The following is a 21,158-nucleotide window of genomic DNA, read 5'->3' on the forward strand; positions in this document are numbered from 1 at the left end:
CAGGCTAATGGCACAAATTGAAAGTGTTTCTATAAATATTAGCTCTTGTTTTTTATCATCCTCTCAGAAGAAGACTGGAGCCGGAGAGCAGAGACCAGGGTTTTTTGGGGATCTCAGGGCTACCGCAGTGCCTTGCCAGTGTTTTGGTCCAAGCCTGTGATTTCACTGAACTGTGGTTTCCTGGGAAGGCATTTCTATCATCAATGCTTCAACTGTAAGTCTGGCAACTCAGAGTCTTCGTTTTCTGGTTGGGGTTCCCCCAGTGACCCCAAGGGTCCCTCTAGAACCCCGGCTGCCTGGCTCTCTTATCTCCTAAGGTCATGCTACTATTTATGCTCAACAAAAGTCTCCTACATTCAATTCTCCCTGAGGGCAGTGAGGAAAAGAAGCCGCCCCAGCTTTAGGGACATGTCATAGAAGGCAGAAAGTAAGGGGGCAAAGAACTTTCCAGGCAGCGTATGCTAATTCCCAAAGAGGACTGGACAGGAGAAAACACTTTCCACCAAGGAGAGCCACCGGCAGGAGCAACACTGACGCTAAGCTTTGAAGAGGGCGCTGAAAAAGGCGGACAAAATCTGTGACGGTCAGTGAGGCTTAGACAGAGAGCCAACGGCAATAATACAACAAAAGCCTACCACGGAGGGCTACCGCTGGATCGTGCAAAATCTTTCACGTTAGGTTAGGGAGTGTGTAGTTGAATCCTAGAGGCGATAGGGAGCCAATGAAGGCATCTGAGCAGGGGAGTGACGCGATACTAGGGAGCCGGACTGGAACCTTGGAAAGGATATTTTGGGAGCAATAAGAAATGTGGATTGGAGAGGAGGGATAGAGGAAGGCAAGAGACCAAATAAAATAGCCATGGGGAAAGGTGATTAGGGTCTGAGGGAGATGATTGCCAAAGGGGAGAGAGAAGGAAACGGCTACCCAGGACGTTTCAGAAGGCTGATCCATGGATATTGGGGGTGATGCAGAGGGAAATAGCGCCAGTTTGCTTCTAGGTCTGGGATATGCCCAGAGAGCCCACCAGACCGGGATTCTACTCTTACAATGAATGACGGCGATCAGGTCAGATTCCATCACGCCGTAGTTTCAAAGTGACTTGTTTGGGATGGAAGGTGCAGTTCTGAGATGCGTTTGGGTCTGTGATGGGAAATCTCAGAGGTGGACACTCTCGCCCCATAAAGCTGAGCAACTTGGAGTCTTAAAGCCTACACGGCGTGTTCCCTCTATGCTGCACAAGAGGAATGACGTGGGCGCCTTCCTAGGGTGGGCGAGTGGCCGAGTGGACCGCAAACACGCTGTCCTTCCCCCTCAGGGACCTCCCCCCTGCTCCATGCCTCGGCCCTCCCTGAAGGGGAGCTCGGAACTGGGGCTACCTTGCTGCTTCTTGCGACACATCACTGTGAAGAGCGTTGCAAAGGCGGAGATGACGACCAATGGGACCGTGATGGCGATGGCCCGGATGGGTCCGGCCCAGGGAGAATGCACTAGGGTTCAAAAACAGAGAGAAGAGCCCTCGGGGATCAGGCAAGCCAACCAGGAAGACCACACGAGACCACCCTTGCTCCCACCGCCCCTGCCACCACCACCAAACAGCTCACTTTTCTAAAGACTTTTTTTGTTTTGTTTTGTTTTTATATTTTTAAACCCTTAACTTCTGTGTATTAGTTCCTTGGTGGAAGAGTGGTAAGGGTGGGCAATGGGGGTCAAGTGACTTGCCCAGGGTCACACAGCTGGGAAGTGTCTGAGGCCGGATTTGAACCCAGGACCTCCCGTCTCTAGGCCTGGCTCTCAATCCACTGAGCTACCCAGCTGCCCCCTTTCTAAAGACTTTTTAAAGGATCTCAAAGCACTTTGCTCCTCTCAAACCAGTGAAGAAAGTAGTTCCGTCATCATCATCATCATTATCAGAATCATCATTAGAAAGACTATCATTACAATCATAATGATCATAATGATTACAACCACAATCACATTATCACCATTATAATTATCAACATGACAGTTGTGATCATCATTACTGCTATTATCACCAAAATATAATTATTCCCATTCTCATCACAATCATTATCGTGATAATTTTCACCATTATTATTTGTTATCACTAGTATAAAAGTTATCAATAGATTGTTATGGTCACCATCACCAGAGTTACCATTATATTCACCATAATTATCATCATGATCACCATCACTGTACGTACCGCCATTATAATAATTATAATCATCTTTATGTCACTCTCATCATCATTATTATTTGTTAAACCCTTCCCTTCCATCTTAGAATCAATACTGTGTATTGGTTCCAAGGCAGAGGAGCAGTTAGGGCTATATTGGGGGTTAAATGACTTGTCTAGGGTCACTCAACTAGGAAGTGTCTGAGGTCAAATTTGAACCCAGGACCTCCCATCTCTAGGATGGCTCTCAATCCACTAAGTCACCTTGCTTCCCTCCCCCTCACCATTGTTATAATGATCATCTTCATTATTTTAATTACCATCATCACCCCATAATTATTAGCATCATTATCACTCATTATAACCATCATTATCATGATTCTATCAATCATTATTATTCTAATTTTATAGATAAAGAAAATGGGGCTCAAGGTGCCAAATGGCCATGTTAAACAATTAGCAGGGAAGGAACCCAAAATCTAGGTTCGGGTCTTTGGACCCCAAACTTAGCTCTTCTCTCTGCCATCCCATTTGTTTGTTGACAACTGGGCGACACAGGAGACTTGGAGTTAGAAGATGGGAGTTCAAATCCTGCCTCAAGACCCTCGCTACATAAGGCAAAGAACATCTACTTTGTTGGGTTGTTGGGTGACCAAGTGAGATAACAGTGATAGAAATAATATCTAACAATGTAACGATTTTAATTATTAATTTATTAAAAAGTCAGGCCTGGAAATGGGAAGTCCTGGGTTCAAATCTGGCCTCGGATACTTCCTAGTTGTATGATTCTGGGCAAGTCCCTTAACCCCAATGGCTTACCACTCTTCCTCCCTGGAACTTAGTATTGATTCGAAGACAGAAGATAAGGTTTAAACATTTTTTTAAATTGGATTTGGTGGATGTTTCCCAAGAGGTGATCGAAGGGGTGGAGGATCCAAACCACGATTCCCCAGAGAGAATAGACGGCTTACCTGGCTTTAAGGCATAATGAATCATTTTTCTGGTCGTATTCGTGTCATCCAAGAGCTAGAAGGGAGAGAAAACTCAAGTGAGTCAACTCGATGACACCCATCGGCTCTCCCAGTTCTGAAAGCCGCAGCTTCTCCCTTAATCCTGCCCCCACGGCAGTGAATGAAGAGCCTTGCAAATAAGCGCTCGCCTCACCCAGGATGAAAGTGCATAGGGTGGAAATGCCCATTTCCTTCCTTTTACCACCCATGCGAGGGCTTTAGAAATAGACACCCCAGAATCATTGACTGAGACGTATTTGGAGATCACTCAGGGATTGCGTTCGAGTCTTGAACAGAATTATAGAGACCTTCAGGACGAGAAGGATGAAAAGAGCTCGTCTAGCCCAGTGCTGTGAGCTCGAGCAGCGCCCCTGTTCATTCTGACTTAGAAAACCTCAAACTGATCGAGTGCCTGCGTCCTGGGTATTTCTTCTCAATTTTGCTGAACATTCCCCAACCAATCGGGTTTTAATCTGGTTAGGGGGCTCTAGTCTGGGTGTTCGGCTGCGTGACATTTAATTAAGTCCATCCCCGTCAACTGACAAAGGAGGAAACGGGGAAAGTCCACAGCAAGACCAGCTTTGGGGCCACGATATAAAACCAAAGACAGCAACAGATATCTATTGTATTCCAGAGAAGGAAACTGAGGAAAACAAACTCAGAACTGGACTGCGACAGCTTCCAAGACCCAGGACTCTCCTGCAGTGTTGGAGCTTCCTCCTCTTCTCTCATGGATCCATGAGAGAAAACAAAAGGGAGCCAAAAAATATCTGTTGTCCAAGGTGAGGCCTATCCGTCTTCCTGAATGCCAACGAACAGTTTCAGCCATCATACCTCAATTATATAATCTCCTGGAGACACATTCTGAAGGGTGCAGCTGGTTATCTCTGAATTTTGTTCCTGCAACATAATAAAAAACGTTTATTTCTTTAGAAATCCACCTAAAAAAAGGATTTAAGATTCTTCTAGCTCTGTACGGCCCTTCCTCCCCGAGTTTATGGCAAACGCTGTTGGCAGCACCTCCAGAATTCTCTCTGGAAGATGTTGATTTGGTCCAAAACCAAACCAATCTGTTGGCCTCTGGTTGTGCTGCCACATCAGAGTTCAAAGACTGGAAATAGTCAGCTTCCAAGAAGTTGGCCTCTGATTTGAGGCCAAAGGAAGACCCCTGAGCACTAGGATTGGGGGGACTTGCGGGTACCATTTTGTCATTTAATGATGCTTTAATAATTTAGGTCAATCTGTCTGGAAGACGAAAAACAGGCAGGAGACGCCGTCTTCCGGAGCTTCTTCCTTCCTTCAGCGTGGCCTAAGTGAGGCCTTCCCAGGTGTTATCTTGTAAGTAAATTATTTTGTCTGTCTCTGTTAACACATCGCATCCCCCCTCCTCACCGGCTTCTTGGAGGAAGGACCGATTTCATTTCTTATTCCTGAAGCACCTCCTAAGTGCCTAATAAATGCTTTTGCTGTGGTGGCTGACTCTTGGTGACTCCATTTGGGGTTTTCTTGGTAAAGACACTGGAGCAATTTGCCATTTCTTTCTCCAGCTCATTTTGTAGATGAGGAAATGGAGGCAGAGGGTTAAAGGACTTGCCCAGGGTCACGCAGCTTACAGGTGTCTGGGGCCAGATTTGAACTCAGGAAGAAGTCGTGTCTTTCTGACTCCAGGCCCGGGCTCGAGGCCCTACGGCACCCCTTAATGCTCGGCTGAATGGAATTAGAGGCCCGTCGTCCGGCTTACCTGCCTGCACATCTTTCGCTTAAAGGGACCTTCGTGCTTGAGCTTGTAGTGAAGATAGTAGAAGCGAAAGCCAAAGCTGTGGGGCGCGTGGTCGAAGGACACCTGCATGTTGGGGCCCTGCTGGGTGATGTTGAGGCTCCTGGGCTTCCAGACTGCGGAAGGAAGGACGGAGAATGAGAAGGGCTGAAAGGGGGAATCTCTGCCAATTTCTGCGGCCTGGGCCGGACCGAGGCTCTTCGGGCTCTACTTACAAGGCTTACAGGCCAGGTTGTCCGGCTGGAGCAGCAATTCACACGCTATCAAGGGAAAAAACAACATCTTACATGGAGTCACGTCATGCTGCCCACAACTGAGCCAATAATCCTTCACCCACGCTGCCTGCGCAGGAGAAAGCAATGGTGCAGGCACGTGTGCATTCATTCATTCACTCATTCACTCATTCATTCATTCATTCAACAAGCAGGCTCTGTGGACCACACGGAGACCATTGGGCCACGCTGCTCCCTGAGGGTCTTATCTTCAGGGGGAGACCCAGAATAACTCACTTCATTAGTTCACTGGCTCCTGGCGCCACTTTCTTTGCTAGGAGCCCTTTGCCTTGGGACAGGGAACCCACCCCCATCCCCACGTTCAGGGATCAGTCTGAGGGACAAGCGGGTTGAGTCTGAGAATGGACCCTCCACGGCCAGGGCAGAGGGGCAGGCGGGGCAGAGGGGCAGGCGGGCAGGCGGGCAGGCACACTTACGTCGGGTCCGGAAGAAGAAGGGATGGTAGTTGCTTTCATTTTTAATGGAAGGAAAGGGGACGATCTTGACAAAGTAGTCCGTTTCAAACTTCATGTTCAGAAAAGGCTGAGATTCCATGCCCTGGAAGAAGGCGAAAGGCAGGCTCGGGGAGCTGATGGGAGGAGCGGCGCGGCCGACGCTGGCTGGGGCCAATGAGGGGGAGCCAACACCGGACGGTGCGGATGGGGCGTCTGTGCCCCCGGAGGGGGAGGAAGGGTCCTTTCTGCTTTCCAGACCAACGTTCGGTCTCTCAAAAAATCAGGCCAGACACCAATAATGGTGTCCTCTGAGGTCAGTAAGATCCATCGATCACTCACCCTCTCGTTCCAATGATGGCACCCCCTCACGGCCTCCCCCCTCCCCCGAATACAAATCAGGAATAAACACTACAAAGGGTGCCTCCTTGAGCTAAGTGGAGGCAGAGGGGGGCAGGGGATGGCGGCAAGCATCAGATGAAGGTCACCTGAGGATCTGATTCTGGTCCAGCAGCGGGGAGTTTCCTCTTTTCACTCAATATTCTTGCTCCTTAAGTGCTAATCTCTGAAGTCTTTGCTCCACTGAAAGCCCAAGAGCCCGGCACCCTGGAGCCAAGCTTCCATTGCCTCATCCTTGCTAGACCTCCCCAATGGGTGCTGAAGGGTTTACAGAGCTGGCTCGCTCGGCTATTTTATCTCTTTTCTTATTTGTGAATAGTTTTCCATGTTTACAGGATTCATTTTCTCACTCTGCGGCTTTCATTCCCTCTTTCTGAATAGGTTGGGCTGAACTCGACGGGCCCCTCACTTCCCTCTTAACCAGCAACCTCAGAAACCCAAGAAGAATGACTCGCCGTCCACCGCACGTGGCTGACTTACGGTTCTTTTAAAGCTGCTGTTGAGCTGTTTGGGGTCCTTCAATAGCATCTGGTGGCACTGCCGGCCCTCTGACTTCAGCTCCTCCAGGATCACCCGAAATCCTTTTAGGAACTCGATGCCTGGGGAAAAGCCAAGGGTTCTCGTTAAAAGCCAAGCAGACGGCTTCTGAGCATCGACGCTTCCTGCTCCAACATTACAGGCTTCTACCCGTCCCTTCACAAGCATCTCCGTCCACTCGGACGTTCTATCAAAGAAATTGTGACTGTAGCTGGCACAGCTGAAAAGGGAAGTCTGGGGTGGCAGGGCACAGGGAAGGGGGGATGGTGATGGAAGGAATGGGGAGAAGGCTGGGGAAAAGGATTCCACAGCCCGGTAAAGGAGAAAGAGTTGGGCTTGTAGGCAGAAGACCATGATTCAAGTTCCATCTTGGATATCTGCTACCTCTGTGGACCCTGGCCAAGTCATTTATCCCCCCTGCGCCTCAGTTTCCCAATCTGTAAAATAATCATAGCTAGCTATTATTTTTTAAATTTTATTTTTTTTCAGTTACACGAAGAAAAGATTTTTGGCAATTGTTTTCTGGCATTTTAGGGTTCCGATTTTCTCCCTCCCTCCCCAAGGTGGTAAATAATCAGATACAGGTTATAGCAATGCTTTGATGCCTATTTCCATATTGCTCTTGTGGTGAGAGAAGACACGTCACGCCGCCTTATCAAAACAGAGGCGACTCTTCTTGTGGAATGGGGAGAATGGCAGGGATGGACTTTCCAGCATCGCTGTGAAAGGAGCTCGGCGTGTCAGCCATCTTTACTGCTCTTCTCACAGCGTCATCTCTCCATTCTTCGGGCAGAAGCCTGCATGCTTCCCCCATCCAGCCATCTCACCAGGGGTCACTGGGACCCTGTATGAGGGTGGGAGTCGGGAGCTGACGGCCTCCCATGACCACTTCTGGAAAACAGTCCCAAGCCAAGGACACATAATATGGCAGACTGAGGTTTGCCAAGTGCTTTCCTCCCAACGATCTTGGGAGGTCAGGAGTACAAGGACTTTGGTTCCCATTTTACAGATGAGGAAACTGAGATTGAATCTTTTTATTTTTTAAAATAACCCTCCCCCTTCCACCTTAGAATCAATACTGTGTCTTAGTTCCAAGGCAGAAGAGCAGTGAGGCCAGGCAATGGAGATTAAGTAACTTGGACAGTCACATAGTGTTAAAAGACACTATGAGTGGGCAGCTCAGTGGATGGAGTGCCAGGCCTAGAGAAGGGAGGTCCTGGATTCAGAACTTAGTCACCTACAGGCCCCTTGATAGACATTTCTTAATCTATAATCTAGTGACTTATAATCTATCGGTCTATCTATCTATCTATCCGTCCATCTCTCTCTCTCTCTCTCTCTCTCTCTCTCTCTCTCTCTCTCTCTCTATCCGTCTATCCATCCATCCATCCATCTATCTATCTATCTATCTATCTATCTATCTATCTATCTATCTATCCGTCTCTCTCTCTCTCTCTCTCTCTCTCTCCATCCATCTCTCTCTCTATCTATCTATCTATCTATCTATCTATCTATCTATCTATCTATCTATCTATCTATCTTTATAATCTAGTTTCCAGGACACAAGATTAAGTGCTTTAGATGAAGATAGTAACATTAATTAATACTAAGAGTATCTACCATTCATATAGCACTTGAAGTTCTACAAAGCACTTGCATTATTACTGCGTTTGACCCTTACAACAACCCTGAGGTGAATGAAATGATTTCTGCTTCACAGATAAGGAAACAGAGGCCAACAGGGTTAAGTGACTTGTCCCAGGTCACACAGCCAGTAAGTGCCCGAGGCCACATCTGAACTCAGGTCTTCCTGACTTTAGGTCTAGCTCTATCCAGTATATTACCTAAGCTGCCTTTGTAATTGTTCCTATAACTCTTCATAAAAAAGACATTCATTCAGAAGCCGGCGGAGCATGTTCTTAATGCAGACCATTGGGGTGGGGGTGGGAGCAAGTGCTAGATTCTGGGAACCAGGAAAGGAGTGTTCACACCCCTGGGCACCTGAGCTTCTGTGGCACACCCAACCACATACCTCCCCGGAGGATTAAGCTCAGGTCCCCACCTAGTCGAACAAACACACCAGGCTTTGTGTCCTGGGGACACCTGATCCCAGCCAAGCAAGCTCATTGCCCAATCCCAAACTCCTTAAGAACCAGCCCCAAAGTCTTTTCACCCAACTCTGAACATCCATCGCCTTGCATACAGAGGGCAGTGGGGGTCCTGGTCCTCAGGGCCTCTGAGGGCAGAATGCAAACTGGCAGATCTGATCAAGGGGCAGCTGAAGGGGCAGCTGAAGGGGCAGCTGAAGGGGCAGCTGGGGTAGCCCTGGTAACAGGCTCCATCCATTTCACCAATGTCAGTGCTCAGATGCGCTGGTGTGTCTGAAGTCCAAGGACCATCCTGGGTAGCCCCAGCAACAGGCTCCATCCATTTCACTGATGTCAGTTCCCAGATTGCTGGTGTATCTGAAGTCCAAGGACCATCCTGGCCACACTCAGGGACCCTCCCCAGAGAGCTGCTCCCTGGGGAAGGGATTTTCTTAGGGAATAGAGGAAGGAAGGTTAGGCCCAATAACTCAACTGGCCTCTCAGGATTTTCATCGAGTGGAAGGGATGTCTACACAGATATAATTGTGGCTCCCTAAAGCACTCAGAAAAGAAGCGATGGCCTTCGCATTCACACACTCTCCCAGGAAAACAAGTCAGCTGATGGTGGAGTTGTGAATTGATGCAACCATTCTGAATAGTAATTTGGAACTATGCCCAAAGGGCTTTAAAAGACTGTTTTCCCTTTGATCCAGCTATACCACTGTTGAGTCTGTACCCCAAAGAGATAATAAGGAAAAAGACTTGTACGAAAATATTCATAGCTGTGCTCTTTGTGGTGGCAAAAAATTGGAAAATGAGGGTCTGCCCTTTGATTGGGGAATGGCTGAACAAGCTGCGGTATCTAATGGTGATGGAATACTACTGTGCTAAAAGGAATAATGAACTGGAGGAATTCCATGTGAACTGGAAGGACCTTCAGGAGTTGATGCAGAGTGAAAGGAGCAGAACCAGGAGAACATTGTACACAGAGACGGATACACTGTGGTATTGTTACTAGTAGAGAAGTCCATTACATTCGATTGTGCTACAATGTATCCATCTCTGTGTACAACGTTCTGGTTCTGCTCCTTTCACTCTGCATCAATTCCTGGAGGTCGTTCCAATTCACATGGAATCCCTCCAGTTCATCATTCCTTTCAGCACAATAGTATCCCATCACCAACAGATACCACAATTTGTTCATCCATTCCCCAATTGAAGGGCAGAACTTCATTTTCCAATTGTTTGCCACCACAAAGAGCACAGCTAATAAATATTTTTGTACACACCTTTTCCCTTATGATCTCTTTGGGGTACAAACCCAGCAGTGGTATGGCTGGATCAAAGGGGAGGCATTCTTTCAAAGCCCTTTGTTCATAGTTCCAAATTGCCCTTCAGAATGGTTAGATCAATTCACAACTCCATCAGCGGTGTATTAGTGTTCCAATTTTGCCACATCCTCTCCAACATTTATCACTTTCCTTTGCTGTCATATTGGCTAATCTGCTAGGTGTGAGGTGGTTCCTCAGAACTGTTTTAATTTCCATTTCTCTAATCAGGAGGGATTTAGAACACTTTTTCATGTGATTATTGATACTTTTGATTTCATGATGTGAAAACTGCCTATTCATGTCCCTTGACCATTTGTTGACTGGGGAATGGCTTGATTTTTTTGTAAATTTGATTTAGTTCCTCATATATTTGGGAAATTAAACCCTTGTCAGAGTTTTGTTATAAAAATGTTCTCCCAGTTTGGTACTTTCCTTCTAATTTTGGTTGCATTGGTTTTGTTTGTACAAAACATTTTAAATTTGATATAATCAAAATCATTTATTTTACATTTTGCAATGTTCTCTATCTCTTGCTTGGTCTTAAATTCCTTTCTTTCCCATAGTTCTGACGGGTATATTAATCTATGTTCACCTAATTTATTTATGATTTCACTCTTTATATTTAAGCCATTTACCCATTTTGAATTTATCTTGATATAGGGTGTGAAATGTTGATCTAAACCTAATCTTTCCCATGCTGTTTTCCAATTATCCCAGTAGTTTTTGTCAAATAGTAAGTTCTTATCCCAAAAGCTGGGGTCTTTGGGTTTAATGAACTTGTTTTTAAAAATATTTTGAGGCTAATATTTCAACAGAATTGGTTTCCTTTGTAATTCTATATATTTTATGCATGTGCTGATAATAATAACTAGCATTTCTACAGTACTTTTTTTTATTTGATCCTTACAACAATCCTTGGAGGTAGATATTGTTATTATCTCCATTTCACAGATAATGAAAGTGAGGCAGACAGAGACTAGATGCCTTGCCCAGTGTCAAAGAGCTAGCCAGTGTCTGAGGCTGGAATTGAACTCAGATCATCCTAACTCCAGGCCCACTGCTCTATCCACTGAGCCGCATAGTTGTCATTTGAGAAGGGGTCCATAGACTGCCATGACATCAAAAAGTCCAAGATCCCCTGTTCCAGAACTCTATAAGGAAATATGTATTTATATACAAGTATGTACATGTGTATTGAGCTCATTTATTAAAAAAAATATTGGGGTTGCAATCTGAATAATAAGTAAGTATGCATAAATGGTAACACCACTGGCAAGAGTTACCTGACTAAATTGCAGAGGGTAGACACTGTAAAGTAGACAGAGCACTGGGCTTGAAGTCGGAAGATTTGAATGCCAGAGATTTACCACCTGTGATCACGGTCCATCACTCTAACCCTCGCAGCCTCGGTCTGCTCCTCTGTAGAATTGGAATAACAGCTTGCACACTGACAGAGCTGTTGTGTGGAAAGCAGCCTATAAACCTTCACATGCTGGGAAAATTTGAGTTTTTATAATTAGAAGAAAAACTACTTTTTCAAACGGTATCGAATGAGAGAGACTTTAAAGCCTTTGGGAAGGAAATAACGATCCCAGAGTGGAATGGGATTCCCACTCACGAGTGGCATTCAAGTAAGGTCGGACGGCCCCTTGTTGGAAATGCTGTGGAGGGATTTGTCTTCAGGTGAGTTGGATTAAGAGGCCTCTACGGTCACTTGCAGCTCAGAAATTCCGTGAAGGAAGGACCCTAATTAAGCCAGAAGCTTGGGGAACATGTCCATAACAAGAACAAGGTGATTGGTAACACCAAACAATGCACATTTCGTACAAAACTGAGCCCGACTCCATCGTCGAGTGCCTACTTTCTAGCCAAGGCATCCCCGAAGCATTCTCCACCAAGCTCTCTGTAAAATATCCCCAAAAGCTTCGTGTGATTTTCTTTTGTTGTTCTTTAGAGACCATCTGGAGCTGGATATGCATCTACCACCCGCCCCGACCCTTCCCGAACAATGTTGGTAAAATCGATAGACGTTCATAAAATGTTTCAGGAAAAAAACCAAGGCCCTTCCGCCCCTCTATTTATTCAACAAGAGCTCTTTCTTCCAAACCACCCACATGTCTTATTTTATTGACCACAATTGCAATGAGCCAACTCACAATGAAACGCAACATATGAACCAACTTAATGACTTGGATCGATACCAACAGATCACGTCCTTAGTGCTCCCTTGTCTTTATGGCTCCGTACTAAACTCATGCTTAGGATTTGGGCGAGTGGCCCGTGAGAGCAAAAGGCATCGGCATGGGGCCGCCGTAGCCAAAGGGGCTGACGCCAGCTTGGCCTTCCCAGGAAAGGCCTGGCTTCCAGGACCAAGGAGGCGAGGGGCCATTGTTCGCCGGACCACCTCATCCTCAGGGCCAGGCTCCGATCTGGGTCCCGTGCTTGGGGAAGGAAGCTGATAAGCTAGAAAATGTTCCAGAAGGGGGCCACCAGGAAGGAGACGGGTCTTGGTTAAAGGATATGTTGCCTGAAAATAATGGCCCTTGTGGAAATTACATTCTGTTGGAGGACACAATATAGGTACATGTAGATAGGGAATAAGATATAAAACAAGCCACGCTGTAGTTTATTTATTTAAAAAACACAAAAAAAGTTACCTTCTGCCCTAGAATCCTTACTAAGTATTGGTCCCAAGGTAGGAGAGAGAGGTACGGGCAGACAGCTGGGGCACACCAGACTACATGTGAACTTCATGGTAGTCTTCAGAAAGAGGGCACTCCAGCTCCTGCTTTGGGAGGCTCTGCTCAGCCTCTGGGGATGTTTAGTCAGCAGAGACAAGCTGGAGGTGGGAGGGACTGAGACTATCCTCAGGCATGGAAAGGGCAAGAAAAGGGGTTAATAATTAGCTTTGTTCTGCCTGGCCCCAGAAGTGAAGTGGCAAAAGGGAAATTTAGAGCTAGTCCGGTGCCTGGCACATCGTAGGTGCTTTATAAACAATACCCACTGGCTGGCTGACTGACTTCACAGAAGAAAGCTTCTTCCCAATAAGAACCGTTCAAACGTGAAACAGGCACTCTTGAAAGACGGCGGGCTTCCTCTCACTGAGTGACTTTAAGCCAAAGCTTGATGATCACCGGGGTCTGGTGTATTAGGAAAGAGATTCTTCCCCAACGTTTGGGTTGGACAAAATACTGAAAACGAGCCCCCCAGCGCAACTATCAGAAACATGGAAGTAGGTCTTGATCAACGATACACATAAAACCCAGCGGAATTGCACGTCGGCTATGGGGAGGGTGGTGGGGAGTGTTTGGGGGGGAGGGAAAGAACACGAATTATGGAACCATGGAAAAATAGTCTAAACAAACAAATAAATAAATAAATAAATAAATAAACAAACAAATAAATAAATAAATAAATAAGCAGCAGCTGAAATTCTTCAATTATTTTCAGGGAATTATGGGGGACCCAGTAGACCTCCCTGAAAGTAGCCAACCTCATCACTAAGAGCGGTAACTCTTCTTCCTAATAACACTCACAGAAAGATTCCTTTCTTCTCTCTCAAAAGGAAAGGAAATTGGGTTCTCCCTAGGGAAGCCCTTAGGGGATGCGGCGCTGCTTGGCACACCCTCTCGGCCTTACAGCCGTGGGCAAAGCCCACCTGCCGGACGTCCTCCACTTACCCAGGGCACCTGCGGTCCACAGCACGGTGATGGCCACTTGGTCGTAGCAGGCGTACTGGCTGACGGTGATGTTCTGCACGTCAGCGATGACGTGTTTCCCCACTGGATTCGAGTACGTCGTACAGTCTAGAAGTGTCCAATGAGAACAAGTCACTTTTGAGTGGCATTTTATTGACGTCTTTTGCTTCAAACGTCATGTGGCCTGTCTCCACATGGAAGCGAGCCCTCCCTTGCAAAAACAATCATAAAGAAGTTAAGCAGAAGCGATGGGCACGACGGAGGACTATCTGGGGAAGCGGATTCGGCATTCGGTCCCTGCCGTCCCCTCCTTTCCAGAGAGGAAGGAATGGGCTTTTAGGGCCACTTTCTCCAGTCCTGAGACTAGTCAGGGTTCCCTCTTTCTTACGGCTCTTCCTTCATTTCCATTACGGAGGGGGGCATCCACTAGCGAGAACAATTCACATCTTATACAATCCCCCGGCTTCGTTTGACTCCAATCCCGCCAAGCCCCAGCTAGGGAAGGGGCATCTCTGACGGTGGCCAACGCTGCCCTGCTTCGAAACATGTGTTTCCAATGCCCGACGATGACATCATGGGTACAGCGCTAAGGGGGAAATTGTAGATGGGGGCTTTAGTGTTACTGCCCTCTTGGGGTTTACACGAGCACCCCAAGGGTTAGGGGTGGGGCCCAGGGCTGTGAGGGTCTCACGTGCTCAGTCTGGATTTCTTAGTGTGGCGTATTAAATTTTTATGACTAATACTTTACTCGAGTAGTAATTATTCACACCGATCCCCCTAGTTTTCCATATCACAGAGCTGACGAAAACAGCTGCCTTTCATGGTCTTTTCTTTCTGGAAGAAATTTGGGGACAGAGCCAAGTAAGTGACTATGGGAAGCCTCCAGCGGGGCTGGCCAGTCCTAAGGAGGTACAACTCCATGACCTGTTTGCAAAAGAGATGATTGTGGAAAACTGTTTAATAATAATAATAATGATGATGATGATGATGATGATGATGATGATGATGATGATGATGACAGCTAACATTTAAATATCCCTTTAGGGTCTGCAAATTATTTTATGTTTGTTATCTCAAATGATTCTCACAATAATCTTATGAGTTTAGGCAATATTATCCCCATTTTACAGATGAAGAAACTGGAGTATAGAGATATCAAATGGTTTTGCCCAGGATCACGCAGCTAGGAGGACCTTCTTCATCTATGTGGCTATAAACCTGAATCAGACACTTCAATCATCTGCTGGTAGAAAATTCGGGAAGCCACAGAAAAGCTTCTAGCCGGAGATTAGATTTGCTCTGCTCATATTCTTTCTTTTTCTTTTTTTTTTTTTTAATAACATTTTCTTTTCCCCCAATTACACGCAAAAACAATTTTTTAACACTCATTAAAAATTTTGTTTTGAGTTCCAAATTCTTTCTCTCCTTCCCGTCCTCCCACCCCTCCCCTTTGCCTGAGATGGTAAACAATCCAACACAGATTCTCTACGTTCTGCTTCTGCTCTTCAGGATTAGAAGACACACTCTCTCTCTTTATAAGGAAACTGAGGCCTGGAGAGGTACATGGCTTATCCAAGACCATAAAGGAGGTAAGTGGCAAAGCCAAGCCGTGATTTAAAGCCAGGTCCTCAACTCCTAAGCTCCTCAATCTTTACACTGCTCCTTAAGAGCAATATTCTTGGGGCAAATGGGCAAATGATGGCCTATATTATTAACAACTGCCTATTTTGTACATCAAATCAAATTCTTTAAGTTCTCATTGACTGAACATTAAAAACTAATCCCTTCCTTTGGGTCCTTCTCCTCCTCCTCCCTGTACTTTGTGGTATCTAGGTCCAGTGCCTCGGTTGCCCAATCTGTAAAACATGTGCCTTGATCTAGAAGTCATTCATTCCTATAATTTCTACAGTTCAGTTTCATTTTAATCTCCCCCAAACCTATCATCCCAAACCCTCCCAATTATTATCTGAAATCTGCTTTAACTTCTGCAAGGGGAAACTGAGGATTTATCTAAGCTTCCAGACTGTGAGCTGTGAAGTGAGCCATGAATCCTGGAGCTGAGGGCATCCCTTCCTCTTTACTTTCATCATCCTTTTGTTAGCTCTTTGCCAAGAATGTTACCTGAAAAAGCTCCTGATTGAACCACTGATGGTAAATATGGTCCATGGCCAGAAAGAGGGACACTGAGATATACAAGGAATTAGAGCACTGGGCCTAGGGTTAGGAAGACCCGAGTTTGAATTTGGCCTCAAATACTCACTAGCTGGGTGCCCCTAGGCAAGTCCCTTAACTGCAGCCTACCTCAGTTTTCTCATCTGTAAAATGAGTAAGATACAGTCCTGGCCTCCCATATTTGTAAAGTACCTTATAAACCCCACAGTGCTATATAAATGCCACTTCTTCTTCTTCTTCTTCTTATATAATAATTATTATTACCTGGAATACATTATTTACAAAGGCCCTCAAATAATGGGCTTTTAACCCAAAATCTCAGTTCAATGCGATTCCATCCCACAAATGTATTTATTATACATCTGCTTGGTGCCTGCATTATGCCAAGTGCTGGAGACACAAAGAGCTAGACCCAGAGAGAAGAGGTTCTGGGTTCAAATCTGGCCCCGGATACTTTCTAGCTGTGTGACCACTGACAAGTCACTTAACCCCAGTCATCTAACCCTTAATGCTCTTCTGCCTTGGAACCAATATACAATATTGCTTCTCAGACAGAAGGGTTAAAAAAAAAAAAAAGCTGTCCCTGCCCTCAGGGAGTGATAAATTTAGGGGTAGGGAAGTGACCTGGCCACAGGTAAGTAAATATCACCATTTGGGAAAAGAGAGGGCACTAACAACAGGGGAATCAGGGAAGGCTTCCTGTAGAAGGCAGCATCTGAGATGGTCCCTGGGGACCAGATCTAGGATTAGAAGGGACCTCAGCTGCCATCTGCATCGCTCTTTTATTTTAGGGAGGAGGAAACTAAACCTCAGAGAAGTTAGTGACTTGTAGGAGCCACAGGCAGAATTTGAACCCAGATCTTTATTCCAGAACAAGTGCTCTTTCCATTGTGTCTCCTTCCTTGAAGGACGCTAAGGCTTTGGAGAGGAGGATGTCAGCCTGGTGTAATGCTATGGAGTTTGGGGCCCCAAAAACCCTAGAATAGAGAGTAAAGGATTATGAGCTCTTGGAGAGCAGGGATGCAGGGATGGTTTTTTTTGTCTCTTTTTATACACCCAGAATTTAGCACAGTGCCTGGCAAATAGTAGGCACCTTCTAAACGTTTATTGACTGACCTACTGATTAAAGTAAAGAAAGAGAAAGAAGATGCAAAGAGATCTGGAAAGGTATGTTAGAGCTTAATTATTTATGGCCTCAGACGCCCAGCTCAGGGGTTTGTATTTTGTCCTAGAGGTAAGAGAGAGCCACTGAAGATCCCTTAGCAAGGGGAGTTCTGGGCTCAGACCGGTGCTTCAGAATGCCTGGCAGCTGTCCAGAAAGTGGATTGGAGAGAGGAGACTGCAAGCATGGAAAGGGATGGGTCTGGGTTAGGGTGCTGACTGTGTGAGTGGAATAGAGAGGAGGGGATGGGAGCAAGGGATGACGAGGGGGGGAGAACCTAGTGCGATGGCCTTGATCTACCCAGGTCTACAGAGGATTTGAATTTAGAAGTCAGGGTCTCCCAAGTAGAACACCACGTCCACAGAGCTAATTTGGAAAGCCACGGATTTCTGTGGGAGTCTTTGCTGGATCATCTTAGGTCCTGGTGCCCAGGAGGGCACTCACTGTATTTGGCCTCCTTCGTGCCCCCACAGACACACAAGAGAGCTGCCTCTCCCCCATCGAGCTGCCTCTCAAGATTTAGAGGAAGGGGGTCGGGGCCAGGCCCAGGCTGTAATCAACTATGAAACTAAACTTGGTTCCGAAGAGTCTTGGACAAGCAGGACGGTGAGAGCTGACACGACCAGAATTGGGGAAGGACTCAAGATTGTGTCAGCATGGGGAAGTCACAGATTTTGACTCTTAATTGTCCCAGCAGAGAATTGCCAAGGGAACACAGAGGGTAAGTGACTTGGGGGGTCGTCCCGTCTCCAAGCCCATCTCGGTACCCACACTGGCAGGCAGAGTTGGGATTGGCGGTTTCATGTTAGTCCATGTTTTAGAAGTCAAGCCGGTTACTTACTGTCATATTTAAAGGTGACATTGGGCAGTCCACTGTTCCTGCTGACTGGCACCACTCCCTATGGAAAGAAAGGGAGAATATGACATGGCGTGGAGCTCAGGGTCTCTGAGGTGTGACTTTTCCCTGAAGCACAAGAACCCAGTCTTGAGGGGGCAAGAAGAGAGATGCCAGACACCGTCTCAGCGCAGCTTGTGGAGCAACCAGAATTCCCCTCCGCACCCTACCCAGGTAGTAGGCGACCAGTCTTTGCTGGAAGACCTCCAGTTAGCCCCTCCCTAGCAGCCCCATCACCTGGGACAGCTCAAACTCTTGGGAAGTTGTGCCATCCAGCCCAAATACGCCCCACTGAAACTTCCACTTAGCTTTCCTCGTTCCATCCTGTTGGCCCACTGAACGAGTCGCCGCCATTTTCCACACAAGACAGCCCTCCCAATCAATATTTCTATATTCTCCCTTCTCGAATTCCCTCCATCTGCAGGCTGAGCACCCCAGCTTCTTCTGAGCCTCGCCCATCAATCAAACAATTATTTATTAAGTATCTCCACGTGCCAGGCACCGTGTGCGACTCGGAAGATACAAAGGCAGAAGCGAAGCCGTCCTGGCCACCAGGAAGCTTACAGTCTACCAGAAGAAACAACGTGCACATGTATTAAGCAAGCTAAAAACACATAGGAAGTGAATATAAGGCGATTTCACAATCAGGGAAACGCTTGATGTGGTCTAAGGGTTCTCGGCCTTTTGTGGGTGTCACGGAGCTCCTCCCAGGAGAATGGTTTAAAAGAATGGAAGGAAATGCTAAATTTCTGTTAGAGGTTAGTGAAAAAGAAGTTGTCATTTTTTAAAAACCCTTAACTTCTCTGTATTGGTTCATAGGTGGAAGAGTGGTCAGGGTGGGCCATGGGGGTCAAGTGACTTGCCCAGGGTCACCCAGCTGGGAAGTGTCTGAGGCCAGATTTGAACCCAGGACCGTCCGTCTCTAGGCCTGACTCTCCATCCACTGAGCTACCCAGCTACCCCCAAGATGTCATTCCCCCCCATCCAAGTTCACAGATACCCTGAAATCCATCTTGAGACCCTTTGGAGGCAGTGTGCAGACTGCAGTTGCGATGCCCTTGGCTTGGAAGGGCATACCTTCTTACTACACAGTTAGGCTGAGAAGGGAAATGAGGAGCCCGGCTATCGTGCCTGACCACTCAATCCCAGACCGGCATCACGAGGAGATCCTGCCACCCTGCCCTTTGGGAGCTAACGTCCTCCCCCTTTTCCACCGGCTAGTTACAGCTTGCTAGAGGACACGGCGAGCACCCCAGCGGTCTGGGAGTAGCTGCCCCTCCTCCTGGGTCTGCCAGTTAAAACAACAGTCTCCCCCAGACGCTGGGCGAATGGCGGTGGGGAGCAGTTCCAGCTGGAACAAACTTTACATCCTGTTCTCTTATGACATTTTCCCCAGACAAGCTGGTTCGTAAAGAACTCTTAAAGCCACAACAGAGAGGAGGTTCCCTAAAGCCAAAAATACAGGTTTCTCATTCCAAAGGATAACGACCGAGAGAAGGAATAAGTCATTGCATTTAATGAGAAAATATTTCATTGCTTCCACAGCCTTGCCTCGCTTAGGAGACACGCAACGAGTCATAAAATAAAAGGTCTAAAGCGCCGCGCTCAGGCCCCCGGGCGACGTACCCGGGTCTCTATTTCTGCTTTTAATAGGGACAACAACTCCAGCAGATTTCCCCTTTAATTATAGAGTCTGCCCCACAATGGAGTGGCTTAAGCCTCCTGCTGAATATCCTTTTCCCCCACACACTCAAGTCAGATTCTGGGTAATCCCCTTCCACGGGAATGGCATCTAGAAATTCACGCTTCCTCTATTTATCTGCAGGCCTCTCCAAGTGGTACAAGCCTTCGGGAAATGGAGGAAAGAAACCCAAGGAAGAACCAGGCCAAGGGCAGGGCTCCCTTCCACTCGACTGGAGAGGGTTGAAAAAAGCCCCCATATTGGTAACAGCTCTCGTGTTTAACATGCAGCTGGATGGGGCGGAGGGTGGGGTACACACACGTCTCTAACAGGAGCTTCCACACCACCAATCGCTAGCCCCCACCCCGACTCCCACTCCCACTCCCAGGATCGTGGGCCAAGAAACTGGAGTTATCTTGGTGTAGCAGCTCATAGTGAAATTGTATCCTGGAGCTCAGATACTCCTGCAACACACATGGACATCTGGACGGCCCAGCTGCAGAGAAAGAAAACACGGGGCTCCAAAGAGGGGGGAAGGTCGGTGGGTGGGTGGGGGATGAGCCTCCTCCTCATCATAGCCGACACCTCCAGGGCTTAAAGGCTTGCAAAATGCCTTACACGAGTTATCTCCTGCAGGACCTCAGAAGACAACATGGTGGCCTCCTGGGACCAGGGATCTCCTTAGGACGTTTCCTGGAGTCGTGGAGGACCATGCAGGCCACTAGACTTGAGAGTGAGGAAGATCCGGGGTCAGATCTCGCCTCAGATGCTAACTAACTGTGGCTCTGCGCAAGTCGCCTAATTTTTCTCTGCCTCAATTTCCTCATCCATAAAATAAAATAAGGAGCTTCGACTCAATGGTTTCAAAGATCCCCTATAGGTCAAAATCTGATTGGCTAACACCGCTTCCCATATTCACTCATTCATTCATTCATTCATTCCCAGTATTTTAAAAGCACCTCTCATGGGAAGGGCAGTCGCACGCACCAATATTTTGTACTGCCTTGAAGTACAGCTGAATGTTCTAGGAGTTGTCTCGGGGTTTCCTAAAGACTATCGACTAGGAGCATGTCTGAGGTGGGAAGGGCCTTAATGCTCACCTGTCCAACTTGTGTCTTTTCTGACATACCCCACACCAGTGGCTATCCTGCCTTTGATCGAAGCCCTCCAATGACAGGGAACTCAACACTTCCCAAAGAGGCCCAGTCAACTTCCAGTGGGAAGCACTCATTGTGAGGGAATCTGGATTTCTATCACTTTGCTTCTCTATGTTTTCTACCCATTGCTCTGATAGGACTATCCTTGAAGGCCAAACCAAAAAATCTGATTCCTCTTTCACGTGGCAGTCCTTGGGACCACAGATCTAGAACTAGAAGGACCTTGGGAGGCACTGTGTCCAACCTGCCCATTTTACAGATGAGGAAAGACGCCCAAAGAGATAAGAAGAAAAAGGAAAAAAGAGGGAAGGAAGGAAGAGGAAGGGGAGGAGATGGGGAGTGTGTGTGTGTG

General features: G+C 47.0%; 1 protein-coding gene across 1 annotated transcript in view; it reads right to left on the reverse strand.

Annotated features, from left to right (window-relative positions):
- Positions 1 to 1,311: 1,311 nt before the first annotated feature.
- The window catches only part of IL17RD (interleukin 17 receptor D), a 70,980-nt gene continuing 51,133 nt past the window's right edge, over positions 1,312 to 21,158 (reverse strand). Inside the window, exons 2-10 of the mRNA XM_044675478.1 lie at positions 17,915 to 17,972; positions 13,722 to 13,847; positions 6,567 to 6,685; positions 5,673 to 5,793; positions 5,179 to 5,223; positions 4,928 to 5,079; positions 4,021 to 4,086; positions 3,148 to 3,202; positions 1,312 to 1,487 (exon numbers count right to left, since the gene is read on the reverse strand). Of these exons, the coding sequence (XP_044531413.1) occupies positions 1,312 to 1,487; positions 3,148 to 3,202; positions 4,021 to 4,086; positions 4,928 to 5,079; positions 5,179 to 5,223; positions 5,673 to 5,793; positions 6,567 to 6,685; positions 13,722 to 13,847; positions 17,915 to 17,972 (918 nt within the window). The remainder of the gene's footprint in view (positions 1,488 to 3,147; positions 3,203 to 4,020; positions 4,087 to 4,927; positions 5,080 to 5,178; positions 5,224 to 5,672; positions 5,794 to 6,566; positions 6,686 to 13,721; positions 13,848 to 17,914; positions 17,973 to 21,158) is intronic.

The sequence above is a fragment of the Gracilinanus agilis genome, chromosome 1 (genome assembly GCF_016433145.1).
Source record: "Gracilinanus agilis isolate LMUSP501 chromosome 1, AgileGrace, whole genome shotgun sequence".
Taxonomy (NCBI): domain Eukaryota; kingdom Metazoa; phylum Chordata; class Mammalia; order Didelphimorphia; family Didelphidae; genus Gracilinanus; species Gracilinanus agilis.